Source organism: Amblyomma mixtum, chromosome 3, assembly GCF_055824585.1.
Source record: "Amblyomma mixtum isolate Tamu chromosome 3, ASM5582458v1, whole genome shotgun sequence".
In the NCBI taxonomy this organism is placed as follows: domain Eukaryota; kingdom Metazoa; phylum Arthropoda; class Arachnida; order Ixodida; family Ixodidae; genus Amblyomma; species Amblyomma mixtum.
Window position 1 is genome coordinate 278,051,918 of NC_143014.1, and position 22,701 is coordinate 278,074,618.

General features: G+C 45.6%; 1 protein-coding gene across 2 annotated transcripts in view; it reads right to left on the reverse strand.

Annotated features, from left to right (window-relative positions):
• The window catches only part of LOC149354985 (uncharacterized), a 41,329-nt gene extending 31,181 nt beyond the window's left edge, over positions 1 to 10,148 (reverse strand). For both annotated transcript variants that reach the window (XM_089577570.1, XM_089577569.1), the window contains exon 1: positions 10,004 to 10,148. In XM_089577570.1, the coding sequence (XP_089433696.1) occupies positions 10,004 to 10,097 (94 nt within the window). In that variant the 5' untranslated portion in view covers positions 10,098 to 10,148. The remainder of the gene's footprint in view (positions 1 to 10,003) is intronic.
• Between the last annotated feature and the right edge of the window lie 12,553 nt (positions 10,149 to 22,701).

Here is a 22,701-nt window from a genome sequence, read left to right on the forward strand (position 1 = left end):
CCAGAATATACAGCCAGAGAGCAGACACTGCCCAAACCCAAGCCACGTGGGCACGAACCCAAGGGACATTGTGCCCCGAAGTGTGCTAAGCGCAAAGTTTTAGAATGACACAAGCGAAAATTTGTGCGAAAAGAAGTGCTTTAAGTCTGATTTGATGTGTCACGTGACATATACACCGATGCAACCAGAGCATTCTCCCTGCCTCGCGTTTATTTGTCTGGGACAGTGCTTCCGCTGCGCCTTGGTTGAATTGTGTTTTATGACACATACACAACTAAGGAAGTCATGTGCCAAGCGATTCGTTGTATGTGTATTCTTTTTGACAAAACACCGAAGCTGAAATGTCTCAAATTCTTTAGAGGCTTCTTTTAAGAACGTAAGAAAGCTGTAAACATCAAGAAATGTATTTTCTCCTAGGATTAAGCTAGGCTAGAACGGAATATCCTCATCGTAAAATCACGTGAAATCTTTTTTACTTAGCTTCTCTAGTTTTGTGTTCGAAATTAAAAAGTGGTATGTGGGGACTTTTCCGCGTAGTTGGCATGTGGTTTTCTCTTATGCTGTGCGAATAAAGCGGCGGGTTATCTGTGCGTGTGTCCAATGCGAAAACTACAGAGAAAAACTTCCCCGAAAAGTCCCTGGTTTGTCCATGACTTCCATTGCACTAACGCGGACTTTGTCATGTGTAGCTTGCCGCACTGAGTAATAACTGCGACCGCTCAGAAAAACCTGTTCACATCCTCGTGCTCACCCTGGAAGAATTTATAAATTTTAATTCTTGACAAATCTGGCATCTCTGTAATATCGGCATAGTTCTTCACTACCAAAAAAAAAACAGGCTCGTTTTCAGAGTGTGCACAAAAAAACTAATTTACTTCTATTTTGGGCCCGTTCCTCGGTACCTTTCTTTCTCTACACGCTCAAGAGACCTGTGCCACCCTTGCAACGTAAAAGACGCCGACGTACCGGGGGTTACACCGATTGCCTTTCTAGAGGCGCTAGGGGCCTGCGGAGAAGCCGCAGGTGCACGAGTTTCTAGCCTCCGTCGACGTGAAGGAGCCTTGTGGGCCGCTGACTTGAGAGCAGACAGGCCCTCTTTCGGAGACGGCAGGGCGACGTTCGCAACGTCTGCTTAGGAGTGTATGGCCCTACTGAAGGCTCAGTAATCTTAGCCTGGACAACCGCCGAAGATCGGAGGGCTTCATTACCCGGTCGCACCACTTTGAGAAATTTATGTTTGAATTTGATTTGACGGAGTTTAACATCTCATAGTTACTCAGGCTATGAGGAACGCCGCAGTACAGGGATGCAGATAATTTCGAGCACCTGGGATTCTATAACGTGCACTGATATCGTACAGTACACGGGCCTCTAGCATTTCGCCTCCATCGAAATGTGAACGCCGGGGACGTAATGGAATCCGCGTCTTTCGGGTCAGCAGTCAATTTATGTTTGAAGTTAGTGAAATTGTGTCATTGGTGAGTGTAAGGGTGCTCCCTCAGAGCATCAGCAAATTTCCTATATAGACTGGAATGAGGCGGATGCACCCGCGGAACATTACTGAGCTTTGTGCTCAGCGAAGCTTACTGCACAGCGTCAGACGCGGCGGCACGCACGAAAGCCAATGAGTATCGGCGTGTCGCCGCTGCTGAAACGATGACACCATGACTGACGCCTTCATCATCATCATCAGCCTGACTACGCCCACTGCACGACAAAGGCATCTCCCATGTCTCACCAATTAACCCTATTCTTTGCCAGCGGCGGCCACCGTACCCCCGGAAACTTCTTAACCTCATCCACCCACCTAACTTTCTGCCGTCCCCTGCTACGCTTGCCTTCTTTTGGAATTCACCCTAACCTTAAGGACCCGCGGTTAACTTACCTTCGCATTACATTAAAATTCACTTTATTTCTGGTAGAAAGCAAGTATACATGATGCGCAAGAGAGTTTAAAAGATGAATATTCTACCAAGGAAGACGAGGCAAAAGACGTTTCATCTACGTCTGACATTGCCTTACGAAAGCGTTCCAAGTGCGGCCTTCTTAAGCTAAATCCACCGAAAATTTGCAGGCTCACCTCCCAGCTGCGTAGAGTGTCCAAGAGTTATTTACAAGTTTTGGGTGGCGTCTTTCAACCGTGTGCACCATACAATGGCTCCAAAAGTTACTCGTAGCGTGATATTGAGGGTTCTGTTGTGTTCTGCTCTGCTTTATGCTGCATAAGCAGCTAAACCTGTCATGTGCTAAACACGAAGTTAAAACTACCTGTTTGTTGCGGTTGTTTTATGGTTTATGGGGTTTAATGTCCCAAAGCGAATCAAGCTATGAGGGACGCCGTACTGATGGGCTACGGAAATTTCGACCACCTGTTGTTCTTTAGCGTGCACTGCATCGCACAGTACACAGTCCTCTAGAACTTCGCCTCCATCGAAATTCGACTGCCGCTGCCGGGATCGAACCCGCGTCTTTCGTGTCAGCAGCCGAGCGCCATAACCACTGAGCCACCACGGCGGCTTACCTGTTTGTTGTGTTTAATAGACTATACTTTATGAAATTAGTTTCTTTGAGGCATGTGCTTCCTTAAGAAATCTAAAAATGCAAGAAAGATCAACAATTGTATTTTGATCTAAGAACAACTTTGGGTGAAGGGCAATATCTTCGTTTCAAATGCGCAAAAAATATTTTCGTTAATTTGTTTTTTCATTATTTTCTGCATGACAATAAAACGACGTTTACTGTAAGCTCGTTTCAACATTTTTCACATAGAGGAGGAAGTTATGTGTAAGTAAGCAGCTGCATGTCCATTGCAAGCATGGCACACATTTACTCCTATAAAAGGTTCCTGATGCCTGAATGTCTTGTATTCTCCCAAGATGGGCATGACGTTCATTTTCCCAAGTTTCTTGCCATTGATCCTTTAATTTACTGTGTATTAACTTCATGAAGTTAGTCGGCTGTCTGATATCCGCTTACCCAGCGTAACTCGGAAGCCAGCAGAACCTTATAAAGTCGAGCCCACTTATAATGAACATGACGACTGCGCCGTTTGTGTCCGCCATAACCGAAGTTCGTAGCAAGTGGAGTTCCTATATTGCAGTCAAAATTGCAAAGTTAAACAAAATTTGTGTTTAATATGTTCGTTATGCACGTAAGCAGCAGATGTCATGGCACTTCCCAAGCTCTCCTGCGCGGTTAGATGTTCCTCACCGAGACCCTTGCAGGCGACGACTAGCTTCAAGGACGCAACATTACCTATCACGATTGAAGCGTCCACGGCAAACGGTAGACCAGCTTCTTCGTCTCCGATGTTCGAAGACGTTCGAAGGATGCAGCGGCGAAGCAAGCTTAGGCATATGGGCGCAGAACGTAATATGCCGGGAAATTTAGCTACTATATTTTCGTCGGCGGTGGTTCGAATGCCGCTCGGGAATGACAATTTTTTCTTCTGGATACCGTTGTCATGACAAGAATACTTCCAGTTGCTAAGGCTCTCAAATGGGCTACTTGATTGCCGGAATCAAACAGGTTAACTAGCGTGCGCATATACACAGACGCGGGGAGAGAGAGAGCGTGTGTCCTGTTCCCTCTCGGTCCATGTCTGTGTATATTATATGGGGTAGATAACATGTGTGATTACTACCAGTTGGCCTAACTCCGCCCCATACAGGAGGAATCGGCGCTGACGTCTGGATTGGCTGGACATTAGAGAGTGTTAGCAGAGCGGGTTATGTCACTAATATGTAACCTGTTTATTTATTTGCACGCCGCGGTGGCTCAGTGGTTACGGCGCTTGGCTGCTGACCCGAAAGACGCGGGTTCGATCCCAACTGCGACGGCTGAATTTCGATGAAGGCGAAATTCTAGAGGCCCGTGTACTGTGCGATGTCAGTGCGCGTTAAAGAACCCCAGTTGGTCGAAATTTCCGGAGCCCTTCACTACGGCGTCTCTCATAGCCTGAGTCGCTTTGGGACATTAAGCCCCAATAAACTAAACTAAACTGTAACCTATTTAACTTTGTGTAATTTTTGCTTGTCCGTTAATTTCACTTTAGCGCTTCAGTTCCACAGCCCTAACTGATGTAGCAGGCGCTTGGTTCTAGACCACATTCAAACTCCCACTTGTATAAATTGGCCTTGGCAACGCTTTCAATGTGTGGCCACCGTCTTGCGGCCACCAGGTTTCAACTATCTACGCGCTTCGCCCAGCCGGCACACACCTACGCATTCATTGACGTTGTAGTCTGTCGGCGCGCGCCTGATAAGCGGTTAACAGCGGTTTCAATGCCGCCTTTTTTACTGCTTTTTTGGAGTCGTGGCATTTCTTTAGGGGAGGACGTGTCACGAAGACAGGGAGGCACTTTTCTGTCTTCGCAAGCTCGAATAAACATACACGGCTATAATAATCAACAGTATTGAATTTCTTTGCGAATACCTGAGGCACTTCCTGACTGTATCGTGACGTCATAATAAGCAAGGACGAGTGAAAGGAAAGAAGGTTACTTTGGTCAAACATAATTGCGCTTTTGAAAAGCCGGGACAAAACAGGGACGACACAAACTCTCGTGCGCAACAATTATGTTTGACCATGTTAACTACCAACTAGCCCAATTTGAAACCCTCTTAAAGTTACTTTACTCAACTGCTCAGTTTGTTTAGTAACACCACGCGAGTGCCTACCGAAAGCCGGTACAGCGCCCAAACATAGAGCGCAGCTGCGAAGCTGGTGGGAGCATATACAGGCGCAAAAAGCTCAAGCTGTTTGTATGCGTTGTCACCTGAGCTGTTGTGATTACGCTGCGGAGTCCCTGGTCCTTATCTGCGCGGTGAGCAGGCACGCGGAAGGCTCGCATGTCACCTCTTATCCGCAGTACTGCCTGCGGCCTCCCGACACTACGGGATACGGAAACAACGCGCCCATCCCAACCCTTCTGCTGTTTTGCAAATGAAGCTTGCTGCCGCTGTGCACGAGCGCACGCAAGGTGTAAACATATAAACTCCAATAGGAAATTCATCGTATTCCTGGGAAATCCTGCTGTCGTCTCAATTGGCGGGGTGGAGATTCAGAAGGCCAATATTGCGAAGGTTGGCCCCAGACATTTTCGATTATATTATGTTTGTTTCGTTTAGTTTATTGGGCTTTAACGTCCGAAAGCAACTCAGGCTATGAGGGACGCCGTAGTGAAGGGCTCCGGAAATTTCGACCACCTGGGGTTCTTTAACGTGCACTGAGATTATATTATGATATATTAGAAACCTTAAGCCTTGGGGCCATGGATTGGCCGCTCAGTGGTCCAAATATAGTCAGGTGAGCTTTGACCAAGTGCTTGCACTGGAGATAAGTCTTTCTGAAGCAAAATATGATGTCCTTAAACAGGCCGTCTAACAAATTAGAAATGAGGTATTTGGTCTATGATTTATGTGAATAGACCCCACAGCAGCGATCACGTGTTCTTTCAACTAATCCGTACAAGACGTTAAGACAATGCAGACCTTCGCACGTTTCCTACCGCTAGACTTTCTACTTCATACTCAACACTGAATAAAAAAAAAACAACTAGCGAAAACATTATTAGGTGTTTGCCATCTTCCATACAAACACACGCATTCACAAGCACGAAAACACGCCAAATTGTCCTTCCCAAAAGAAAAACGATGTTAAAAATTGCTTTGGATTTTGAGATTAACGAAGAACATGAAGTGCAGATTGTATATCATCTTCTTGTGCTTTTAGGCATACTGGTGCACTGATCCGTCCAAAAGGCATTCTGCTAACGCCTTGTACTTTAGAGATAATAACTTCGCCGAAAGGAAAGAAGGGCGGGAATTGGGGGCTTTTTCGCAACAATTTTGTTCTTCATGCCTGTTTCCCAATGTTTATTAGCTTAGTTGGGCTTATGAAATAAATAGTTGGACGAAAACTCGTCTGGTAGGGGTGAATTATAAAACGTGACATTGCAGACGCCGACCACAACATAGAAAACAATACACAAAAGACGTTTCGGCTCGCATACGGCAACCTTGTTCAAAGCAAAAAAACGAGAAGCGGGTGCGCGAGCTCATGTATGCTTGAAAAGGGGTCGCAGGGAGCGTGCGTAAGCAGTTGTCAGATTTCCGCAGTTTCGGTTCAAGGTGTGACAGGTCGTTTGTATCGTCAAAGATTCCAGGTGAACTTTAGTTTGGCTTGTGGGTTTTACCTCCACAAAGCGACTCAAGCTATCGGGGACGCAGTAGTGGAAGGCTCCAGACAATTTCAACCACTGGGAGTCCTTTAACGGGCACTGACATCGCATAGTACACAAGTCTCTAACATTTTGCCTCCGTCGAAATGTGATCGGCGCGGTCGGGACCGAACCCGCATATTTCGGGTCAGCAGTTGAACGCCATAGACACTGAGCAACTATGGCGTGCATAATGTTTCTGTTATGCCAATTCACCATTGTTGTTCAGAGCGACGGCACCGCTCAAACTGGTGGCTGCCATTAAGTCATTGTTACAAGCGAATGTAACCAATCCTCTGCCGCCGCTGCGGTGGCTCAGTGGTTACTATGCACGGCTGCTGACCCGAAAGACGCGGGTTTGGTCCCGGCTACGGCGGTCGCATTTCGATGAAAGCGAAATGCTAGAAGCCTGTGCACTGTGCAATATCACTGCGCGTCAAAGAACACCAGGTGGTCGAAATTATCCGGAGACCTCTACTACGGCGTCCCTCATAGCCTTAGTTGCTTTGGGACGTTAAACACCATTGATCAAATTTATTTATTTATTTATTTAAATACCCTAAGGGCCCGGGCGGGCATTAAATAGGGGGGGGGGACAGCAAATAACACAACTACTCAATCTTCACTTCATGCATAATACAGATAGAGAACAAAAGAACTAGGTGTTAATTATCAAATTCTAATTTTTTTTATACATCGTGGGCATGGTGCACTGGGCAATAAACAAAAATAATATGTACACGCATACGGCAAAGCAGGGGTACAAGGCGACAAGTTCAAACAGACGACAATGCTGCGCCTGATTCAAGAAATGTTAGTAGCGCTGAACGCAAAGATGATGGTTCAGTGATAGCTACAATGCTAGCAGGTAAACCATTCCACTCCCTTATAGCCAAGACTAACGGGGAATTCTGATATTTCTTTGTGCGGGCGAAAATTGTTTGAATTTTATGCGCATGGTCGGTTCGAGATGATATGTGATGTGCTGCTGTGATGTGCCTCCGTGCAAAAGATGAATGGTTGTAGTAGAGGGAGTGGAACAACGATAGGCGAACGAATTTGCGTCGTATGTTGAGGTGCAGAAGATTTAGAGACTGTTTTATTGTAGTAACGCTCTGAAATCGAGAGTACGACCGTAAAATAAAGCGTGCTGCCTTATTTTGCACTGATTCTATAGAGCTAGATATGTTTTCTTGGTGGGGATGCCATACTACCGAACAATATTCCAATGATGCCCGAACTAGAGATGTGTAGGCCAGCAGTTTGGTGTCAGGGTTAGCTAGAGATAAACGACGTTTAAGCAGGCCTAATTTTTTCAAAGATTTGCTAGTGATATATTCTATGTGGCTATGCCGATTTAGGTCCGGGGAAAGAACAACGCCTAAATATTTGAAAGTTGATGAGCGCGCAATGACACTATTATTTATACTGTAATTGTTTACTGGTGTTTTAGAGAGTGCAGAGAAAGTCATATGTTTGGTTTTATCGGTGCTTATTTCCATCTGCCAAACACTGCACCAAGTACTTAACCTATCTAGATCTGTTTGCAAGACGACAACGTCGTTAGGATTAGCTATTTCCCTATAAATGATACAATCGTCAGCGAAAAGACGTATGGAGGAGCTAATGTCTGAAGCGATGTCATTAATATAAATTAAAAACAGAAGTGGACCTAAGACGGATCCTTGAGGTACACCTAATTTAACATTTTTAGTTTCAGATACGATGTTATTAGCAGATACGGATTGCTGCCTGTTAGTTAAAAATTCTTCAATCCACTTTGTAGTATCATGATCAAGCTGCAAGTTATGCACCTTTTTGATAAGGCGCTTGTGAGCTACCCGATCAAAGGCTTTTGAAAAATCAATACAAATTGCGTCAGTGTACAAGGCGCTATGAATTATAGAATGAAGATCCGTGACTAATTCAAATAATTGGGTTTGACATGAATGCCGGTACCGAAAACCATGCTGATTTTCAAGTAGCAGGTCATTTTCATTAAGGTGTTTCATGATGTGGGTAAATATTATATGTTCCAGTAACTTGCAGCACACTGAAGTAAGAGAAATTGGTCGGTAGTTGTTGGGATTTGTAATATCTCCAGACTTAATTAGTTTAGTTTATGGGGTTTAACGTCCCAAAGCGACTGAGGCTATGAGAGACGCCGTAGTGGAGGGCTCCGGAAATTTCGACCACCTGGGGTTCTTTAACGTGCACTGACATCGCACAGTACACGGGCCTCTAGAATTTCTCCTCCAAAGAAATTCCAGCCGCCGCGGCCGGGATCGAACCCGCGTCTTTCGGGTCAGCAGCCGAGCACCATAGCCACTGAGCCACCGCGGCGACCCTCCAGACTTAAATATTGGTATAATGAGTGCAGTTCGCCAATCGTCTGGAACACAGCTACTGTTCAAAGACTGCTGGAATAAAAGTGATAACAATAATGCCGACACATGAGAAGTTAGCTTTAGAAGTTTTGTGCCTATGCCATCAGGACCAGGGCTAAAATTTAATGGAAGCCTATCAATCGCCCGAAGAACCCCACCTGTTGTGATAGTGATAGGATTAGAATGATAAGCAATGCGTGGAACGGGAAGCTGAAAGTGCTCGGAAATAGGTGCCTCGTCTGTAAATACTTGGTTGAAATGACTGTTTAGATGTTCCGCACTTGCTTCTACGGGGTCCAAATTTCCATTTACTTCATTTAGAGTTATTAACTCGTTTGAATCTTTAGGATTGACAACATCTATCCGAACCTCTCACGATGCTGTTGACAGCATAGCTGCACCTGCTTCTCTGGTTGCATTCCACTGAGAGGCACCGCCAATTGACGCCCACATAATGCGTAGTCTTCTCCCGTAGGGCGGTCCGGAAGCACTTACGCTGATCCTATGACATCTGCTGAAAACAGTCTTCTAGCGTGCGCCTACGCAGTGAGAGGCTCCAGCGATGCTATTTCAGTCTTGCTATAATCATATCGTTTTTGGACAATTCATGGCCGAACTACACAGGCAACGCCGTCTATTAAAGGACCACCTTTGGTTACAGCTGCAAGCTTCAAAACCGCAAGCAACGTTTGCCTGCGCTGCTATTGTAGTGTTCTGTTTTTTATTATTATTTTGCGCACTCACGGCGGCCACATTCAGTGATTGCGAAGCGTGAGAGCCAAAACAAGCTGCACGGTTTCCGCACAGGCTTACTTTCTCTATGGCTTCCATATTGCAGAGCGTCGCGGCTCGGCCAGTGTAGCGCGTGAGCGGTTGCCCTGTCTCAGCGCGGCGAGCCAACAAGGCGTCGAGACTGCGCCATGTCTCCCAGCAGCCTTCTGCTGCCATCCGCGTGCGATCCGCGTGCACGCGCGTACTCCAGACAGTTTCGTCAATGCACGTTGTACAATATTACGGTTTATTTCATACCCTCCTTGGTTCTGCCTATACCCTCCATAGTACGGCGGAGAACTGGCACTCGGCCCACGCAAGCGTGATATTCATAAAGAAATTTGGAACGGCTCACGCCGCCAGGCGTGGATTAAAACAACGACGCATTAACAAGAGCGAAAAGCCGCATAGCTCCGGCTCGCGCAAAGGAAAGGGCCGCCGTGAGCGTGTCCCTGGCTATGATTAGCAGCCGCAGTCGCACCGAACAGCGCTGTCTGCTGATAAATCGAGGACTGAAATCACCAGGGAGAGCGGTCTGCCATCGCTCTTGACGCACAAGCGTACTACGTTAAGCGCAGCTGTTCCGGAGCTCAGCGTAATTCTTCCATATAGGCACAGTACTCACCGACAGCCGCGGCTGTGGCGAGGGGGTCGTCGCAACTGGCCCCACCGCCCAGAGACATCACAGGCGACCGACGAGAGGTGAACAACGCGTCCATTCCGATGCCCTGACCAGTTCTTGTGTGCCCGCGTGGTACGCGTTCGCCACCGAGGCGTCCAACTGATTTTTCCTGCCGCGCCGCCTCGCCTTGGAGGAAAGCGATAAGGGCTGCGTAAGGGAAAAACAAAGGCGAAACAAAAAAAGAGAACGAAAGCGCGATAAGACAAGAATTCTTTTGGCTTCTCTTTCTATAAATATTTGTCTATGGTATACGCAAGTGCGATAAAGGTGCTAGGCGTCACGCCGCGCGCAAAAGAAAGAGTGCACGTCGGTGCAGCTAGATGAAGCCGGGAAATTTGAATTGACGCATAATTGCTTGAAAGTACCACCTTGCCTACAAAGGCGCTGTTCAGTGTACCACCTCGCCTGCCTCTCACTAGCAGTCAGCGCATGCTTTCACAGTAGCCTTGATGACTGCCGGCGTACTTACGGTTGTCTCAGAAACCATCATAGCGGCAGAAGGTATGGTTCCTTACAGGAGTTTAGAGTGGACGATGATGATGAATTTTTACGGCGCAAGGGCCGCTGTTTCCAAGGAGTGCTGCTGCACAAGGTACCTTCATCTAAACAACGCGGGGTCAAAGACCCCTTTTCAAGGCAGTTCACCCTAGATAAGCCGATCACCAGGCCAGGGAAAAGCTTGCACTCCATTGTTTCACCGCTGGGCACTCGGCGGCTCTCGGGATCGAACTCTGCTCCTCCTGCATGCGAGGCGAATGCTCAAATAGCTCAGCCACTGCCGCAGTTAACTTTACAGTGGAAGAAGGGTGAAAGAATAGGCACCTACCGGCTTTACTGAAAATTCAGCTCTTGAAATGTGCAGTATTTTTGGGCGCAAAGTAAACAGAAACCATTTAGCACATTTTTGTACTTTTTTGCTTTTTTTTGCTTTGTAGGGCGGATAACATTTGAAGGCAGTATAGGGCTCTTGCATTGGACATACAGTAAATTTCGAGGTTCTTTTGGAGAATAAACTTGTAGAACTGCAGCGTGCAGGCCAGTCGGGACGGAAGTCGACTCTTCGGGCGTCAACCGGCAGCTTCAGGGCATGCACCGTCGATTTTTTTCACCCTACTTTTTCTGTCTGCTCGCTCTGTCGCATTACTCGCATGAAAGCTTTCCCTCTTTCATTTCTGTCATCCTGGGCCATGAGTGTGAAAGATTTGTATTTGCCTCGCTTTAAAGAAGCGTGTCATTAAATTACTCTTGCGAAAAAAAAGTTGCATCGGCATGTCGCCGAAAGGGCGTCGGAAAGAGGGGGCATAACCACCCACCCTCCCCGCATTAAGCTACCTACCCCTCCTTCACCAATCCACTACGGTGGTTGAGTGCTTATGGTGCTCGGCTGCTGACCCGAAAGACGGGGGTTCAATCCCGGCCGCGGCGGCTGAATTTCGATGGAGGCGAAATTCTAGAGGCCCGTGTACTGTGCGATGTGAGTGCACGTTAAAGAACCCCAGGTGGTCGAAATTTCCGGAGCCCTTCACTACGGCGTCCCTCACGGCCTGAGTTGTTTTGGGGCGTTAAATCTAAACCAAACCTCTTTCAGCCGGCATTCCCTCCCAAAAAACAATTATGTTCTCTGTGTCTCCGTCCGAAAGGAAATTTCGTGTTAGGCGCCTGACCATGCCCTATATTTAAGGAATAATTCATAATATTCTGCGTTAAAGCATCAATTTAGTTTGTTTTTGGACACAGAAAATTGCACATCAGATCAGGAGATGTTTTGCCGCGAGACCCCGGCACTCTCTTGTTCGCCTGACCGTATACAGATATAAATTACTTAATAGATGTTCAGTCCATATTAAATGCGCGAGCATCTTGAATTTTATAACGGTTCACGCCCTCTTCATTGTATACAGGGTGTCCGTGCTAACTTTAGCCGAGGTTTAAAAAATCAAATATTTGAGGTAGGCCAGGGAAACCACTTCCATACATCTACCAACCGGCTTGCGCATCATACGCAGTTTTTTGTTTTGCAATTAATTATTTAACAATTAAGATAATTCTTCTAAAGGCGTAAATACTGACTTTAGACAGCAAATGTGGATAGCAAAGTTGGAGAGCACCTTCAGAAACCCCCATTTCATTTATTTACGATAAAGAAAGCCTCACGTGTATTTTTCTTTCCGAGCTCCAAGGAAAGCCCGCGAAATAAAAAAAAAATCACGCGACTAGCGCATTCACGCGCCACGATGAGGCTGCTCTCAACCATGGCTTGAGTGAACGAAATCAGCTGCTGGCAAGGCGCGACGACCTCAATGCTCCGGCAGGCCGATATGGCAACGGTGGTTGCGGCGATCGCGCGAGCCAGTCTGCAAGCGTGACGGTGCAGGTTGCAGCGAAAGCGCCGGGCATTGTGAGCTATGAAATGGTCAAAGGTAACAAACACAAATGCGACGAGTTTTATTCGCCACATTTGAGAGCCACGGTTGAGAGCAGCACAATCGTGGCGCGCAAATGAGCTAATGACGTGATTTTTTTTTGTATTTCGCGGGCTTTCTATGGAGCTCGGAAAAAAAGATACACGTGAGGCTTTCTTTATCGCAAATAAATGAAATGGGGGTTTCTGAAGGTTCTCTCCAACCTTGCTATTCACATGTGCGGTCTGAAGTAAATATTTGCGCATTTACAAAAATTATCTTAATTGTTAATTAACTAATTGCGAAAAAAAATTGTGTATGATGCGCAAGCCGGTTGGTAGATATATGGAAGTGGTTTCCCTGGCCTACCTCAAATATTTGATTTTTTCACCCTTGGCTAAAGTTAGCGTGGACACAATGTATAATGGAAGTATATAAAGGAAATTTTTTTAATTGCCAAAGAAATTGAGGGCAGAGCCCACGGCTTCACCGTTCTATGTTAAAATTTCGCGGCTCTCCAGGTAGTCGTCTAGAGTTGATATGCTAAGCTTTATGAGCAGGACTGAGAGAAATACACAGCGTCTTCACTTTCATTTTCACAGGGAGAATGTTCAGAAGCCTTAAATCTAGTCATCGTTTCTTCCAAGATACAATCATGCTTTGAGTGAGTGAGTGAGTGAGTGAGTGAGCGAGTGAGTGAGTGAGTGAGTGAGTGAGTGAGTGAGTGAGTGAGTGAGTGAGTGAGTGAGTGAGTGAGAAAACGTTTATTGCATAGAGGAAATCGCAGTTAGTTGGGTGAGCCCTCATTCCAGGAGCCCGTTGGCTTTCGCCGCCGCGCTTGCCCGGTTCACCAGCGAAAGCTGGTCTTCTGAATGTGAGCTGCGCAGTGCGGCCTCCCAGTCCTCAGTTGCCCCGTTATTGATTCTTGGAATACCTGGATTGTTCTGGCGCGCATATACCATATGATATAAGTCAGCCACTTCACCGGAGAAGGCGCAATGTGGATCGTACGAAGTGGGAAACATGTAGCTGAATTTGACTGGGTTTATAAAAGTATTTGATTGCAGTTTCCGTAGGATGACCCCTTGCTGCCTATTTAGATTTTTTTGCGGGTCGACGATATTTCCCTTGGTAATCTCAAATGATGGAGTAATTCAATGTAGCTAATAATGGTTCTGAATATTTATGTTCCTGCGAATGTTGGGCCTGTGGTGGGACTCGGGGTAATAGCGCGTGGGCAGCGGCGTGAGCGCATTCGTTTCCAACACCCGCAGAGTGTCCGGGAGTCCATATGACTCTCGATTTAAAGTCTGTGTCTTCTTAGGTTTTAAGTATTCTGCTTGCGTGGTTACCAATAATTTTTCTGGTATGACTTCCACATGTAGTCTGGGAGTCCGTAATTGCACACGAAACCTTCTAGGAAACCATCGCCAAAGCAAACGCCTCCTCCTCCGCCTGAGAGATTCCCTGGCATCGAATTGATTCCCTATTAACTAATTTCCCTTGCGCATGCGTGCATGCTATATTTGATCTCCCGTTGACTGGTTCTGCCGCCTTCACGTTAATCGCCTCTTTCATCCAGCCCCATGTTCTCCCGATGGCGTTCGCCCTAAGCCATCCTTTTTTCCTTATGAAATTTCGGGTGGGTATTTCTCGAAATAGGCTGAACCTCGATCTTGCTTTTATGCTGGTCATCAAAGTCCTGTATGTCCTCCGTAGACCAAATGCACAGAAGCCCTTGTCTATCCAATACGTCTCTTCCTGTCCTACTTCCTGATAACCGTATTCTCACTGAAATGGAATGGCCTTTAATAATGTCGTCTAAAATATTGTGAATGTCCATGTGTAGTAGCCTTTCTGTTCCTGCGCTGACTGGGATACCAACTGCTCTTTTATATGCTTTGCGTATTATAACGTCCGACTTGTTATTCTTGCTTTCCTTCTATTTCAGATATGGTGCTGTGTAAGCGATCCTGCTCACAATAAAAGCCCGTATTAACGTTATGGTGTCTTTTTCTCTAAGTTCATGCTTGTGGTTTGATATTCTAATAATATTTAGCGCAACTTGCAACGTTGTTGCCTGTAATCGCCTAATCCCTTCCCCATTGTTGCCCCTTGCCATCTATTAACAAACCTAGGATTTTCGAAAGTGATACTTCTTGAATTTGCTCTTCCCCACAAACGCCATAACAGGGTCAAGGTGTCCTTTCTTCCTGTATATTGGAGTCCCCAAATATCAGCATATTCTTGCATGGTATCCGCTGCACATTGCAGTCTTTCTTGCATGCTCACAACTGACTCTTCGGAGGTCAAAATCGTAATGTCGTCAGCATACAGCGCGTGCTTGACACCTTATATGCTGTCCAGCCAACTCGTAAATCCTAATAAGGAAATGTTCAAGAGCAAAGCGGATATCACTGCCCCTTCGGTGTGCCCTTATACTTCCTAGTCTTGTGTACTCTGACCTGACTTCTCGGACATTGAGCCAAACTCTTCGTTTCGCAAGAAATTCTCAGATATAATTATACATCCTTACATCACAATTACACTCCTGTAAATTTGTGAGTATATGTTCGACATTAACAAAGGCACCTTTGAGGTCTAATGTTAAATTGAAATACTTGAAATTGAAAATGCTAATGCTAAAGCCTGAACTAGAACATCGTGTTTGGGAAGGGGCCACTGTTATCTAAATGTCTGCAAATTTTTTTTACAATAGAATTTTTTTCATCAACTTGCCGATGCACGGCGTTAGCGATAATGGCTTCAAGTTGTTGATATTGATCTCTTTACCGGCTTTCGGAATAAACAGTACTTCTGCCACCTTTCATTCCTCTGGAACTTTTCGTTCCAACCATCATTTGTTAAAGAAGTCCGTGATAGCCTCCAAAGACTTGTCGTCGAAGTTAGCTAGCATTTTGGTGATCACCCGATCTCCGCCAGGGAAGGTATTCCTCCTTATATCCACGAGTGCGGCACACACCTCCCAGGTTGTGATCTCCTTGTCCATTTCCTCATTCTGTGTGTCCATGTAGTCTTCCATTTCCAGACCGACACCCTCCGATTATACCTCCAATTGTATGAAGCTGATCCACTTCAGTTATTCACTGGTCCCTCTATGAAGAAAGGTATTTTGTCCCTGTTTTGAAGAAAGGTAGCCATAGCCCATTGAACAACCGCTTTCTTGACGTAGATGAGGTCAACGTAATCGCAAAATATGTATAACTAATCGCTATTCAATCAGAAGTTCATTGCTCAGTGCATAATATGGTCCCACCCTCCAGATTTTTCAGCAGTTGTCGTCCGCGTAAACAGCGGGAGGGCGTCGACTGCTAGTTCACAACAAATCGTGCCAGAAATGCACCGGGACGCAGACAAGCTTCCAATTCTGCTCGTCAATTGACTCGTTCTGGAGGCACTTTGGCGGACATAAATTGCATGTCGCCGCGGTGACGCTGTCGACTATCTTGTCTTTGAGTTAAAAAGAGGGCTTCAAATGCGGCCACACGAGCTAGTTTTTTTCCTAAAAAAAACTCACAACCAATTTTGTTAGATGTGAGTTCAAACTTCTTGTGAGTTCTGCGACGTGACAATATATATGAAGCAGTCTAGAGGGAAGTACTCGCTCAAGCACCCGAAGTGCGTCTGTGTGAATGCACCGTATGGCATGCCATGGTCGTGGAGCTCTCCTGGTGGCCCTTTGGCGCTTCTGTGTGTACTACTGCACGCAGTGCCGGATGATGTGCAGTAGTTCTGTAGACTCTTAAAATAGGCTGTGCTGATGCCCGCGCGCACCATGGTGTACTGGCTGGCTAGTGTTGGCTGTTGCTGGCCGCGTGACTTTCTCGCTTTGTAGACGCTCAACACTGCAAACGCGAGGCCAAAGCATGGCAGATGCAAGGAGAAGCATTGACTCATTATTCAACAAAATTAATTTTGCTAGCATTAAATTATTTTGGCTGTGAAATTACTGCTGCAGAGTAATTCACAACATTACGAAATTACCAGCCCTGAAAAGTAATGAATTACATTACAAATTGCCGGGAAAAGTATTTTAAATACTGTAATTTAATTCAGTTCAAGGCGATGATGACAGGCCCCTTTTAGTTGTAGACTAAGAGAGCAGGTTGCTGGGCGAGTCCATCATTCATTATCACAAAGCTAACTGCTCACGCACAAACAAGGATGTGAAGGAAACGCAACATCGCCGGTTGTACACGTCCCGAGATGGAATCGAGTGGTGGGAAAACTTTTAAAGGCAATTCTCCTAGCAATGAATGCCCCTTTATTCTGTAGGACAAATACGAATGCGCCATCTAATCGATTTTTAATAAGTACACAAAACTGCCTACTGTTTTCCTCAGCTTCCCTTTACTAATAAAGACGGCTCAAGGAAAGACATTTCAAACTATAGGCCCATAGCACTTCCATCCATTTCATGCATGTACATTAATATATTTTATGCACAGATGTAATAAGCCAAGTTATAATTAATAATTTGCATTTGACAGAAGAACATCGGTTTAAGAAGGGTCTATAATGCATTGTACAGCTTCAATTTTTTTCAGGAACTGAGGCCTCTTTTTGACAAAGGAGGTTAAGCGGACTCTTTATATTTAGATTTTTGAAAAGCTTTCGAAACCATGTCCCATTCACTACATTATGAACAGAAAGATTCGGACCTGGGTTTGACTCTAATAACAAGCTCGGAAAATTATTTCTTCCAATCTGCCCAGTTTGTAGTTCCAAGCTGATAAATTCTCAGCTTACTTGGATCTAACATCAGGATTCTCGCGAGGATCTATGCCGTGGTCGCTCATCGGGGATTTTTTAGTCGCAGTTCGTTTGCGCGTGGTTATTTTTTTAACTCAAAAAATAATATTTAAACTGATGGTGCCTGTATTTAAAGTTCACCCCTTTAATGCCCAGATTAGGAAGGAATCAAAGAGATATATAACTACCTCCAGAATGTGCTAACCAACGTACCGACAGTGAACAGCCAATATGAAGAAAATACAGCCCCGCTAATAGCTTATAAACCGCTAGGCCACTAATTCGAGACAATTAGCATTTGGTACAGTTTAAGCAGCTAGTGCGAGCTGTATGAAAGACCAAATTGGAGACCTTGAATCAGCTATAAGTCTTAGAGACAGTAAATAATTTTTGATTAAACATTGCTTTATATTTTCTGCAATAGTTAGCATCAGATGAGACGAGCAATTCTTGGACGCTCGTTGGAAGTAGCACATTCGCGCGTCCTTTTTCTTCGAACGGCTTGCTGATAATCCCCCCTTACATTCTGACCGGAAAGCGGTGGAAACTGAGAGCCCGTCGACATCAAGCCTTGTATAGCGCTCCGTGTAGCAGTGCGTACACAACAAGCAAAGATTATGTTGCGGTTTCGCAACACACTCCGAATTAAAGGGTTAAGCTCAGTTTGCCATAAATAAAAGATTAAAAATATGACATGTGGCCACAAATATCAGGGATCATTCTGTCGAAAGCTTGATCATGGTCAACATATATAGGCGGTGGGGTTTCGCAAGCTGGCAGAGCATTTGATAATAAGAATGAAGTGCTTTTAGCTCCCATGTTCGGCGGATTCAACCAGACATTGTGCGGGAACCACGGCTAACACGAAGCCGAACGTGACGCCAAACCTGAGGTGGAACTTTCCGTTCGAATGGCATATGAGTTCATTGCTGCTAATCTCTCTCCAGTTCACTCGGAAGTCGCGACAATGGGCGTGGCGGCACGAGGGTGAGAAAGCGTTTCCATCGTCAGAATTGAGTTTTTGAGCTCCCCAGCATGGGGCTAAAGGAATGAGAACCGCTCAGCCCAGATTAATATTCCGTGCCTTAAATCCGCCGCTGTATGTGCGGGAAGGAAAGCTACCGCACGACTCGCAGGTAAACATTACTTCCGCTCAACGCCCCACCCCCTTCCCCGCCTCCTCAGCGGTAAAACGCGTGCCACGCTGAAAGCCAGCATTTTCGGGAGGGATCTGTCTTAGATAACGCTACGCTATTCCTTACAGTGCCTTTCATGCTTCCACCTACTCTAGACGGCGGCATGGGCTATCATTCTTCACTCAAGTGGAGGAATGTCGACATGGTGTCAGTTGCCAGCGTTTTGGAGCCAAAATACTTGGCGTCATTGTGAGCAATTCGATTGAAGTAAAAGGATCTCAGGGTATGAGTAATCTCAGGGTATGAGTAATGACTGCTGCTTTCGTCCGGTCATCTTCTGTGATGTGACAAAACGTTAATGCACAAGAAATTTATACGAAGTATAATTATATTCAACGATTTTCAGTAGACCTACTGCCTGCCCGCCCCTCGGGCCCTCTCTGTTCAAACAATTCTGGGCAGTCTCGGAATATGAACAACAAAGGAACCGCGCATCTGACAACTACAAGCGGATAATGTAAAACGCTTAGACACTCTTCCTGTGGGTTGGCTAGTCAGATTGGACTGCAGTACCTCTCATAACGTAATGGCCTACATCCAACCGCCTTTTCTTCAAGGTACACCACAGTCAAAGTGACGTAGGCCTATATCGATAGATTATTGCTTTCTAATAAAAATGAACATACTTTATAAGCTATCAAAGCCAAAGAAACCAAATGCTGCCAAACGGTCATTTTTAGAAACAAGGAGTTATGACCTGTACGCATTTTTCGTACACGGATCATTTAGGTTAGCTTGCTGGTGCAAGCTTTTTTTTTATTTTGAACCATGACTTTTAATCAAGAGAAGGGGGGGGGGCATTATTAATGCGAAAGCCTTTAATGCCTCATACTGTCATTAGCAGCCGTGTCGGCAGCAGTGTCGACAGCCGTGTCGGCAGCCGTGTCGGCAGATGTGTCCGCGTTTTGACGGGTGTCCACCGAGATATGCGAGACAGTTACTGCGTAATTTCCTTTCCTCAGATACAATTTTCAGTTTCTTCATTACGGCCCCTCTTTCTCTTTCTTCTTTCACTCCCACTTCCTCCCTTCCTGTACGGTGCGGTTCGGGTGTCCACCGAGATGTCAGAGAATTACTGCGCCATTTCCTTTCCTCAAAAAGCGTTGCGTTCAAATGGTAAGGCGTCGTGCCGAACGAGTGGTGGCGTTCCTCCCTTCCTGTACGGTGCGGTTCGGGTGTCCACCGAGATGACAGAGAATTACTGCGTAATTTCCTTTCCTAAAAAAGCCTCGCGTTCAAAGGGCAAGGCATCGCACCGAACGGGTGGTGGCGTTCCGTGGGCTGCTTGACAGCTCTACAACACGCTGTCGCGTTCCACTCCTAAAGGCGAAGCTTAAGTGTAATTAATTAGCAGTTAATTAGAATTTAGTCATTAATCAGTAATTAGTCACTAATTATTATTTTGTCATTACTTCGTCATTAATTCTGTGGGACGTCATGCTGTGGTGACGTCACCAGGCACACATAGGCAAAATGGTGCGGAAAACGCTTTCGCGTCTACACACTTTAGACAGTCAAATTGCCCCTGAATTTTACTATTCTCAACTACAAAATTTCTCAGAAGTATCTTTTTCGCGGTTGAATCAGCGCACTCCTAGCCAGAAAAAAAAACGAAAGAATCAAATTTTCCTGAGAACAAAAATTCGATGAAAATATCCTTAATGCTACTTTAACTGATACACGAAGGGATACTCGTCAAAAGAATTTTCTTTTTACCAGAACAATGAAGCAACTGCTCAAGAGCCGGACGTGTGATGAACGGTGATGATGATGCTGTCCTCTTTGTCTCTCAGAAGTCACAAGAATTCTAAGTGGCCAGCAGATGAGCGCCGGTGTCCTTTTAGAGACGCTGCGGCACCAGCGCCGTTTATCGCACACAATGCCTTCTCTGCACATGACGCTCTAAACGATGCCCTACCTGTTTTACATAAGCGTAAAACATAACTAGTTTTAGCCATTTAAAGTAAATATTTTTGGACGTGAGCCTAAGTAAGGTCACGCTAAACAGATGCGATGAGCCTTGGTGGCGCATTAGCAATTTAAAGGAGTATACGCACGAAATTTTTACTTGCATGTTTTTGTTTTTCAAATGATCCCTTAACATAAGTATACGCGGATCACCCTATGATATTCCACTACGACCGCTGAACGATTTATAATTGAAGTTACTCTTGACGCTACTTCGCTTTCAACAACTTAACGGTGGGTATGACATGTGATGTGTGCTTAGGACACGTGAGATGTAAAAAAAGCTTCAATATTCTAATGTGGTGGTGACAACGCCGTAGGCAACAGACGAGCAGACTGGTGTGGCACTGAAATTAACTCTTCATCGGGCTGCCTTGCACCCAAAAAAGAATGGCTACGCCGGTAGCAACAAGCGCGCTTGTTGTCCGTCGAAGGATATAATCACGGCCGCTCTCGGCAGCGCTCAATTTAAAGGCGACGAACAAGTTCTGAGCTAAGGTACTGAAAGCATCTACGGTAATCTCGAGCAACCTCGACTCAGTTTCCCGGGGCTACGAAAATTCCAGAAAAATCTCGTTGCACCTTTCATCACAACCCCGCGTTTCGGTGGTTTTGAGCGTGAACAAACGAACATTACAGAGCTTCTGGAGCAATATAAACTGTGACACGCCGTTTATCGTACCAGCTCTTGAAGGAGGCTGGCTTAAAGCATTGCGATGAATGAAACGACGTATCGGTGATTGTACTGGAGCTTTTTTCATGCCTCACGTCACCTAAATGCACCTTTCACGTCACACCGATCGTTTGGTTCTCCAAACCCAAAACAACATGAAAGAAGTAATTCAGTTATAAATTATGTAGCTGTCGTGGTGAATACCACGGAGTGATTTATATATTCTGATGTCTCGCCTATAATTAAAGAGATGAAAAACAAGCAATTAAAATTACGTCCCTATACTCCTTTGAGCTATAATGTGCTGAAAAAGTGCGAATATCAGAGCGAGAAACCCGAAATGAAGGGTAAAATGCGAAACGGGTGACGAAAATTAAAAACCTAACTTTGGAATCCATCCAAATGAAATAAACGGATCGAACTACGGGTCTGTTCAATTTCAAAGGGAAAAACCAGTTTGCATAAAACAACTTTAATTTTTATGTCGCCAGTAAAACGGAAGGTTACTTTTGTATATGATACGTCAAGAGGAAAACTATACGTAAAACAGGAAAAAGTGTGCTTGTCATACATAATTATGGAGTAATATCATCGATTCAAGGCTTTTTTCTCCCTCAAATAGGAGCGGCCTGTACAGACATGCACAGCCAATCCGCCGTTGGGTGCTGCTATGCATCCATATATTGTTTCAGTATTTGCCAGGAGAGTCAACCGGGTGTTGAGGACGCACGCACCCGCCATATTTACAACACAAGAGCCATTCCGCATTTTTCGAATTTTTCGAGTAACCTGCGTGGCTTTCTGCCTTTCGACTGCCTCAAAATGTGGTTGCTGAACTCCGTTTCACTCCCACAGATGCACTGGTGGCCGAAGGAGAGCTACGATAGGACGGCTTCAATGCACACGTAGTACAATTCGGTGGTACTGAGGAAGAAGAAAACTCTAGTTTATAGTCATGTCTGCCCAGAAAGGTAACATCGAGGTTGTGGTGCCTGAAGATGCATGTCCGGCTGCGCCAGAAGAGCCACCTCCTGGCGAGGACGGGAAGAAGATGTCGTCTACAGCAGATCATGGCCAGACCACCACACTCTCTCCTCTGCAGCTGGGCCCTCTAGAGGGGTTGGTGGCCGTCCAGCAGTGCTACGCGGTATTGCCACTCAGCCGTCACCAGCTGCTCCCAGACGACGCTGCGCTGCCCACCGACCCGCTTCCCGTGTGGTCAGATGCCGTCAGCGCCCGAGGATTGCACATCTTCCCTTCGCGCTACATCATCGACGAGCTCGTCGGCATGCATACGAAAGCGGAGTAAGTCTCTATGCGCCCAAAACTAAATCCTGTAAGCAGCTGACATGGATTGTGCCAATTTTCGAAATGTTCGATTTGTGAATCAAATATCCTCCCAATAAATTTGTTGAACGGATCAAATGGCGCGTGTTAAAAATTACTCAAAACAAAATTAATATATCCTCAAGCTTTGGAATACTTTCCTAATAATTCGCACAAAGCTATCGACGTACTTTTTTCTATGAATTGAAAAAAAAAATTGCGGCCGATATACGATGTGATGCGACTAATCTGCGTTTGTAGTGTCGGTTGTACGTTTCGCCTTTACGTTTATCGCCTTCCCAT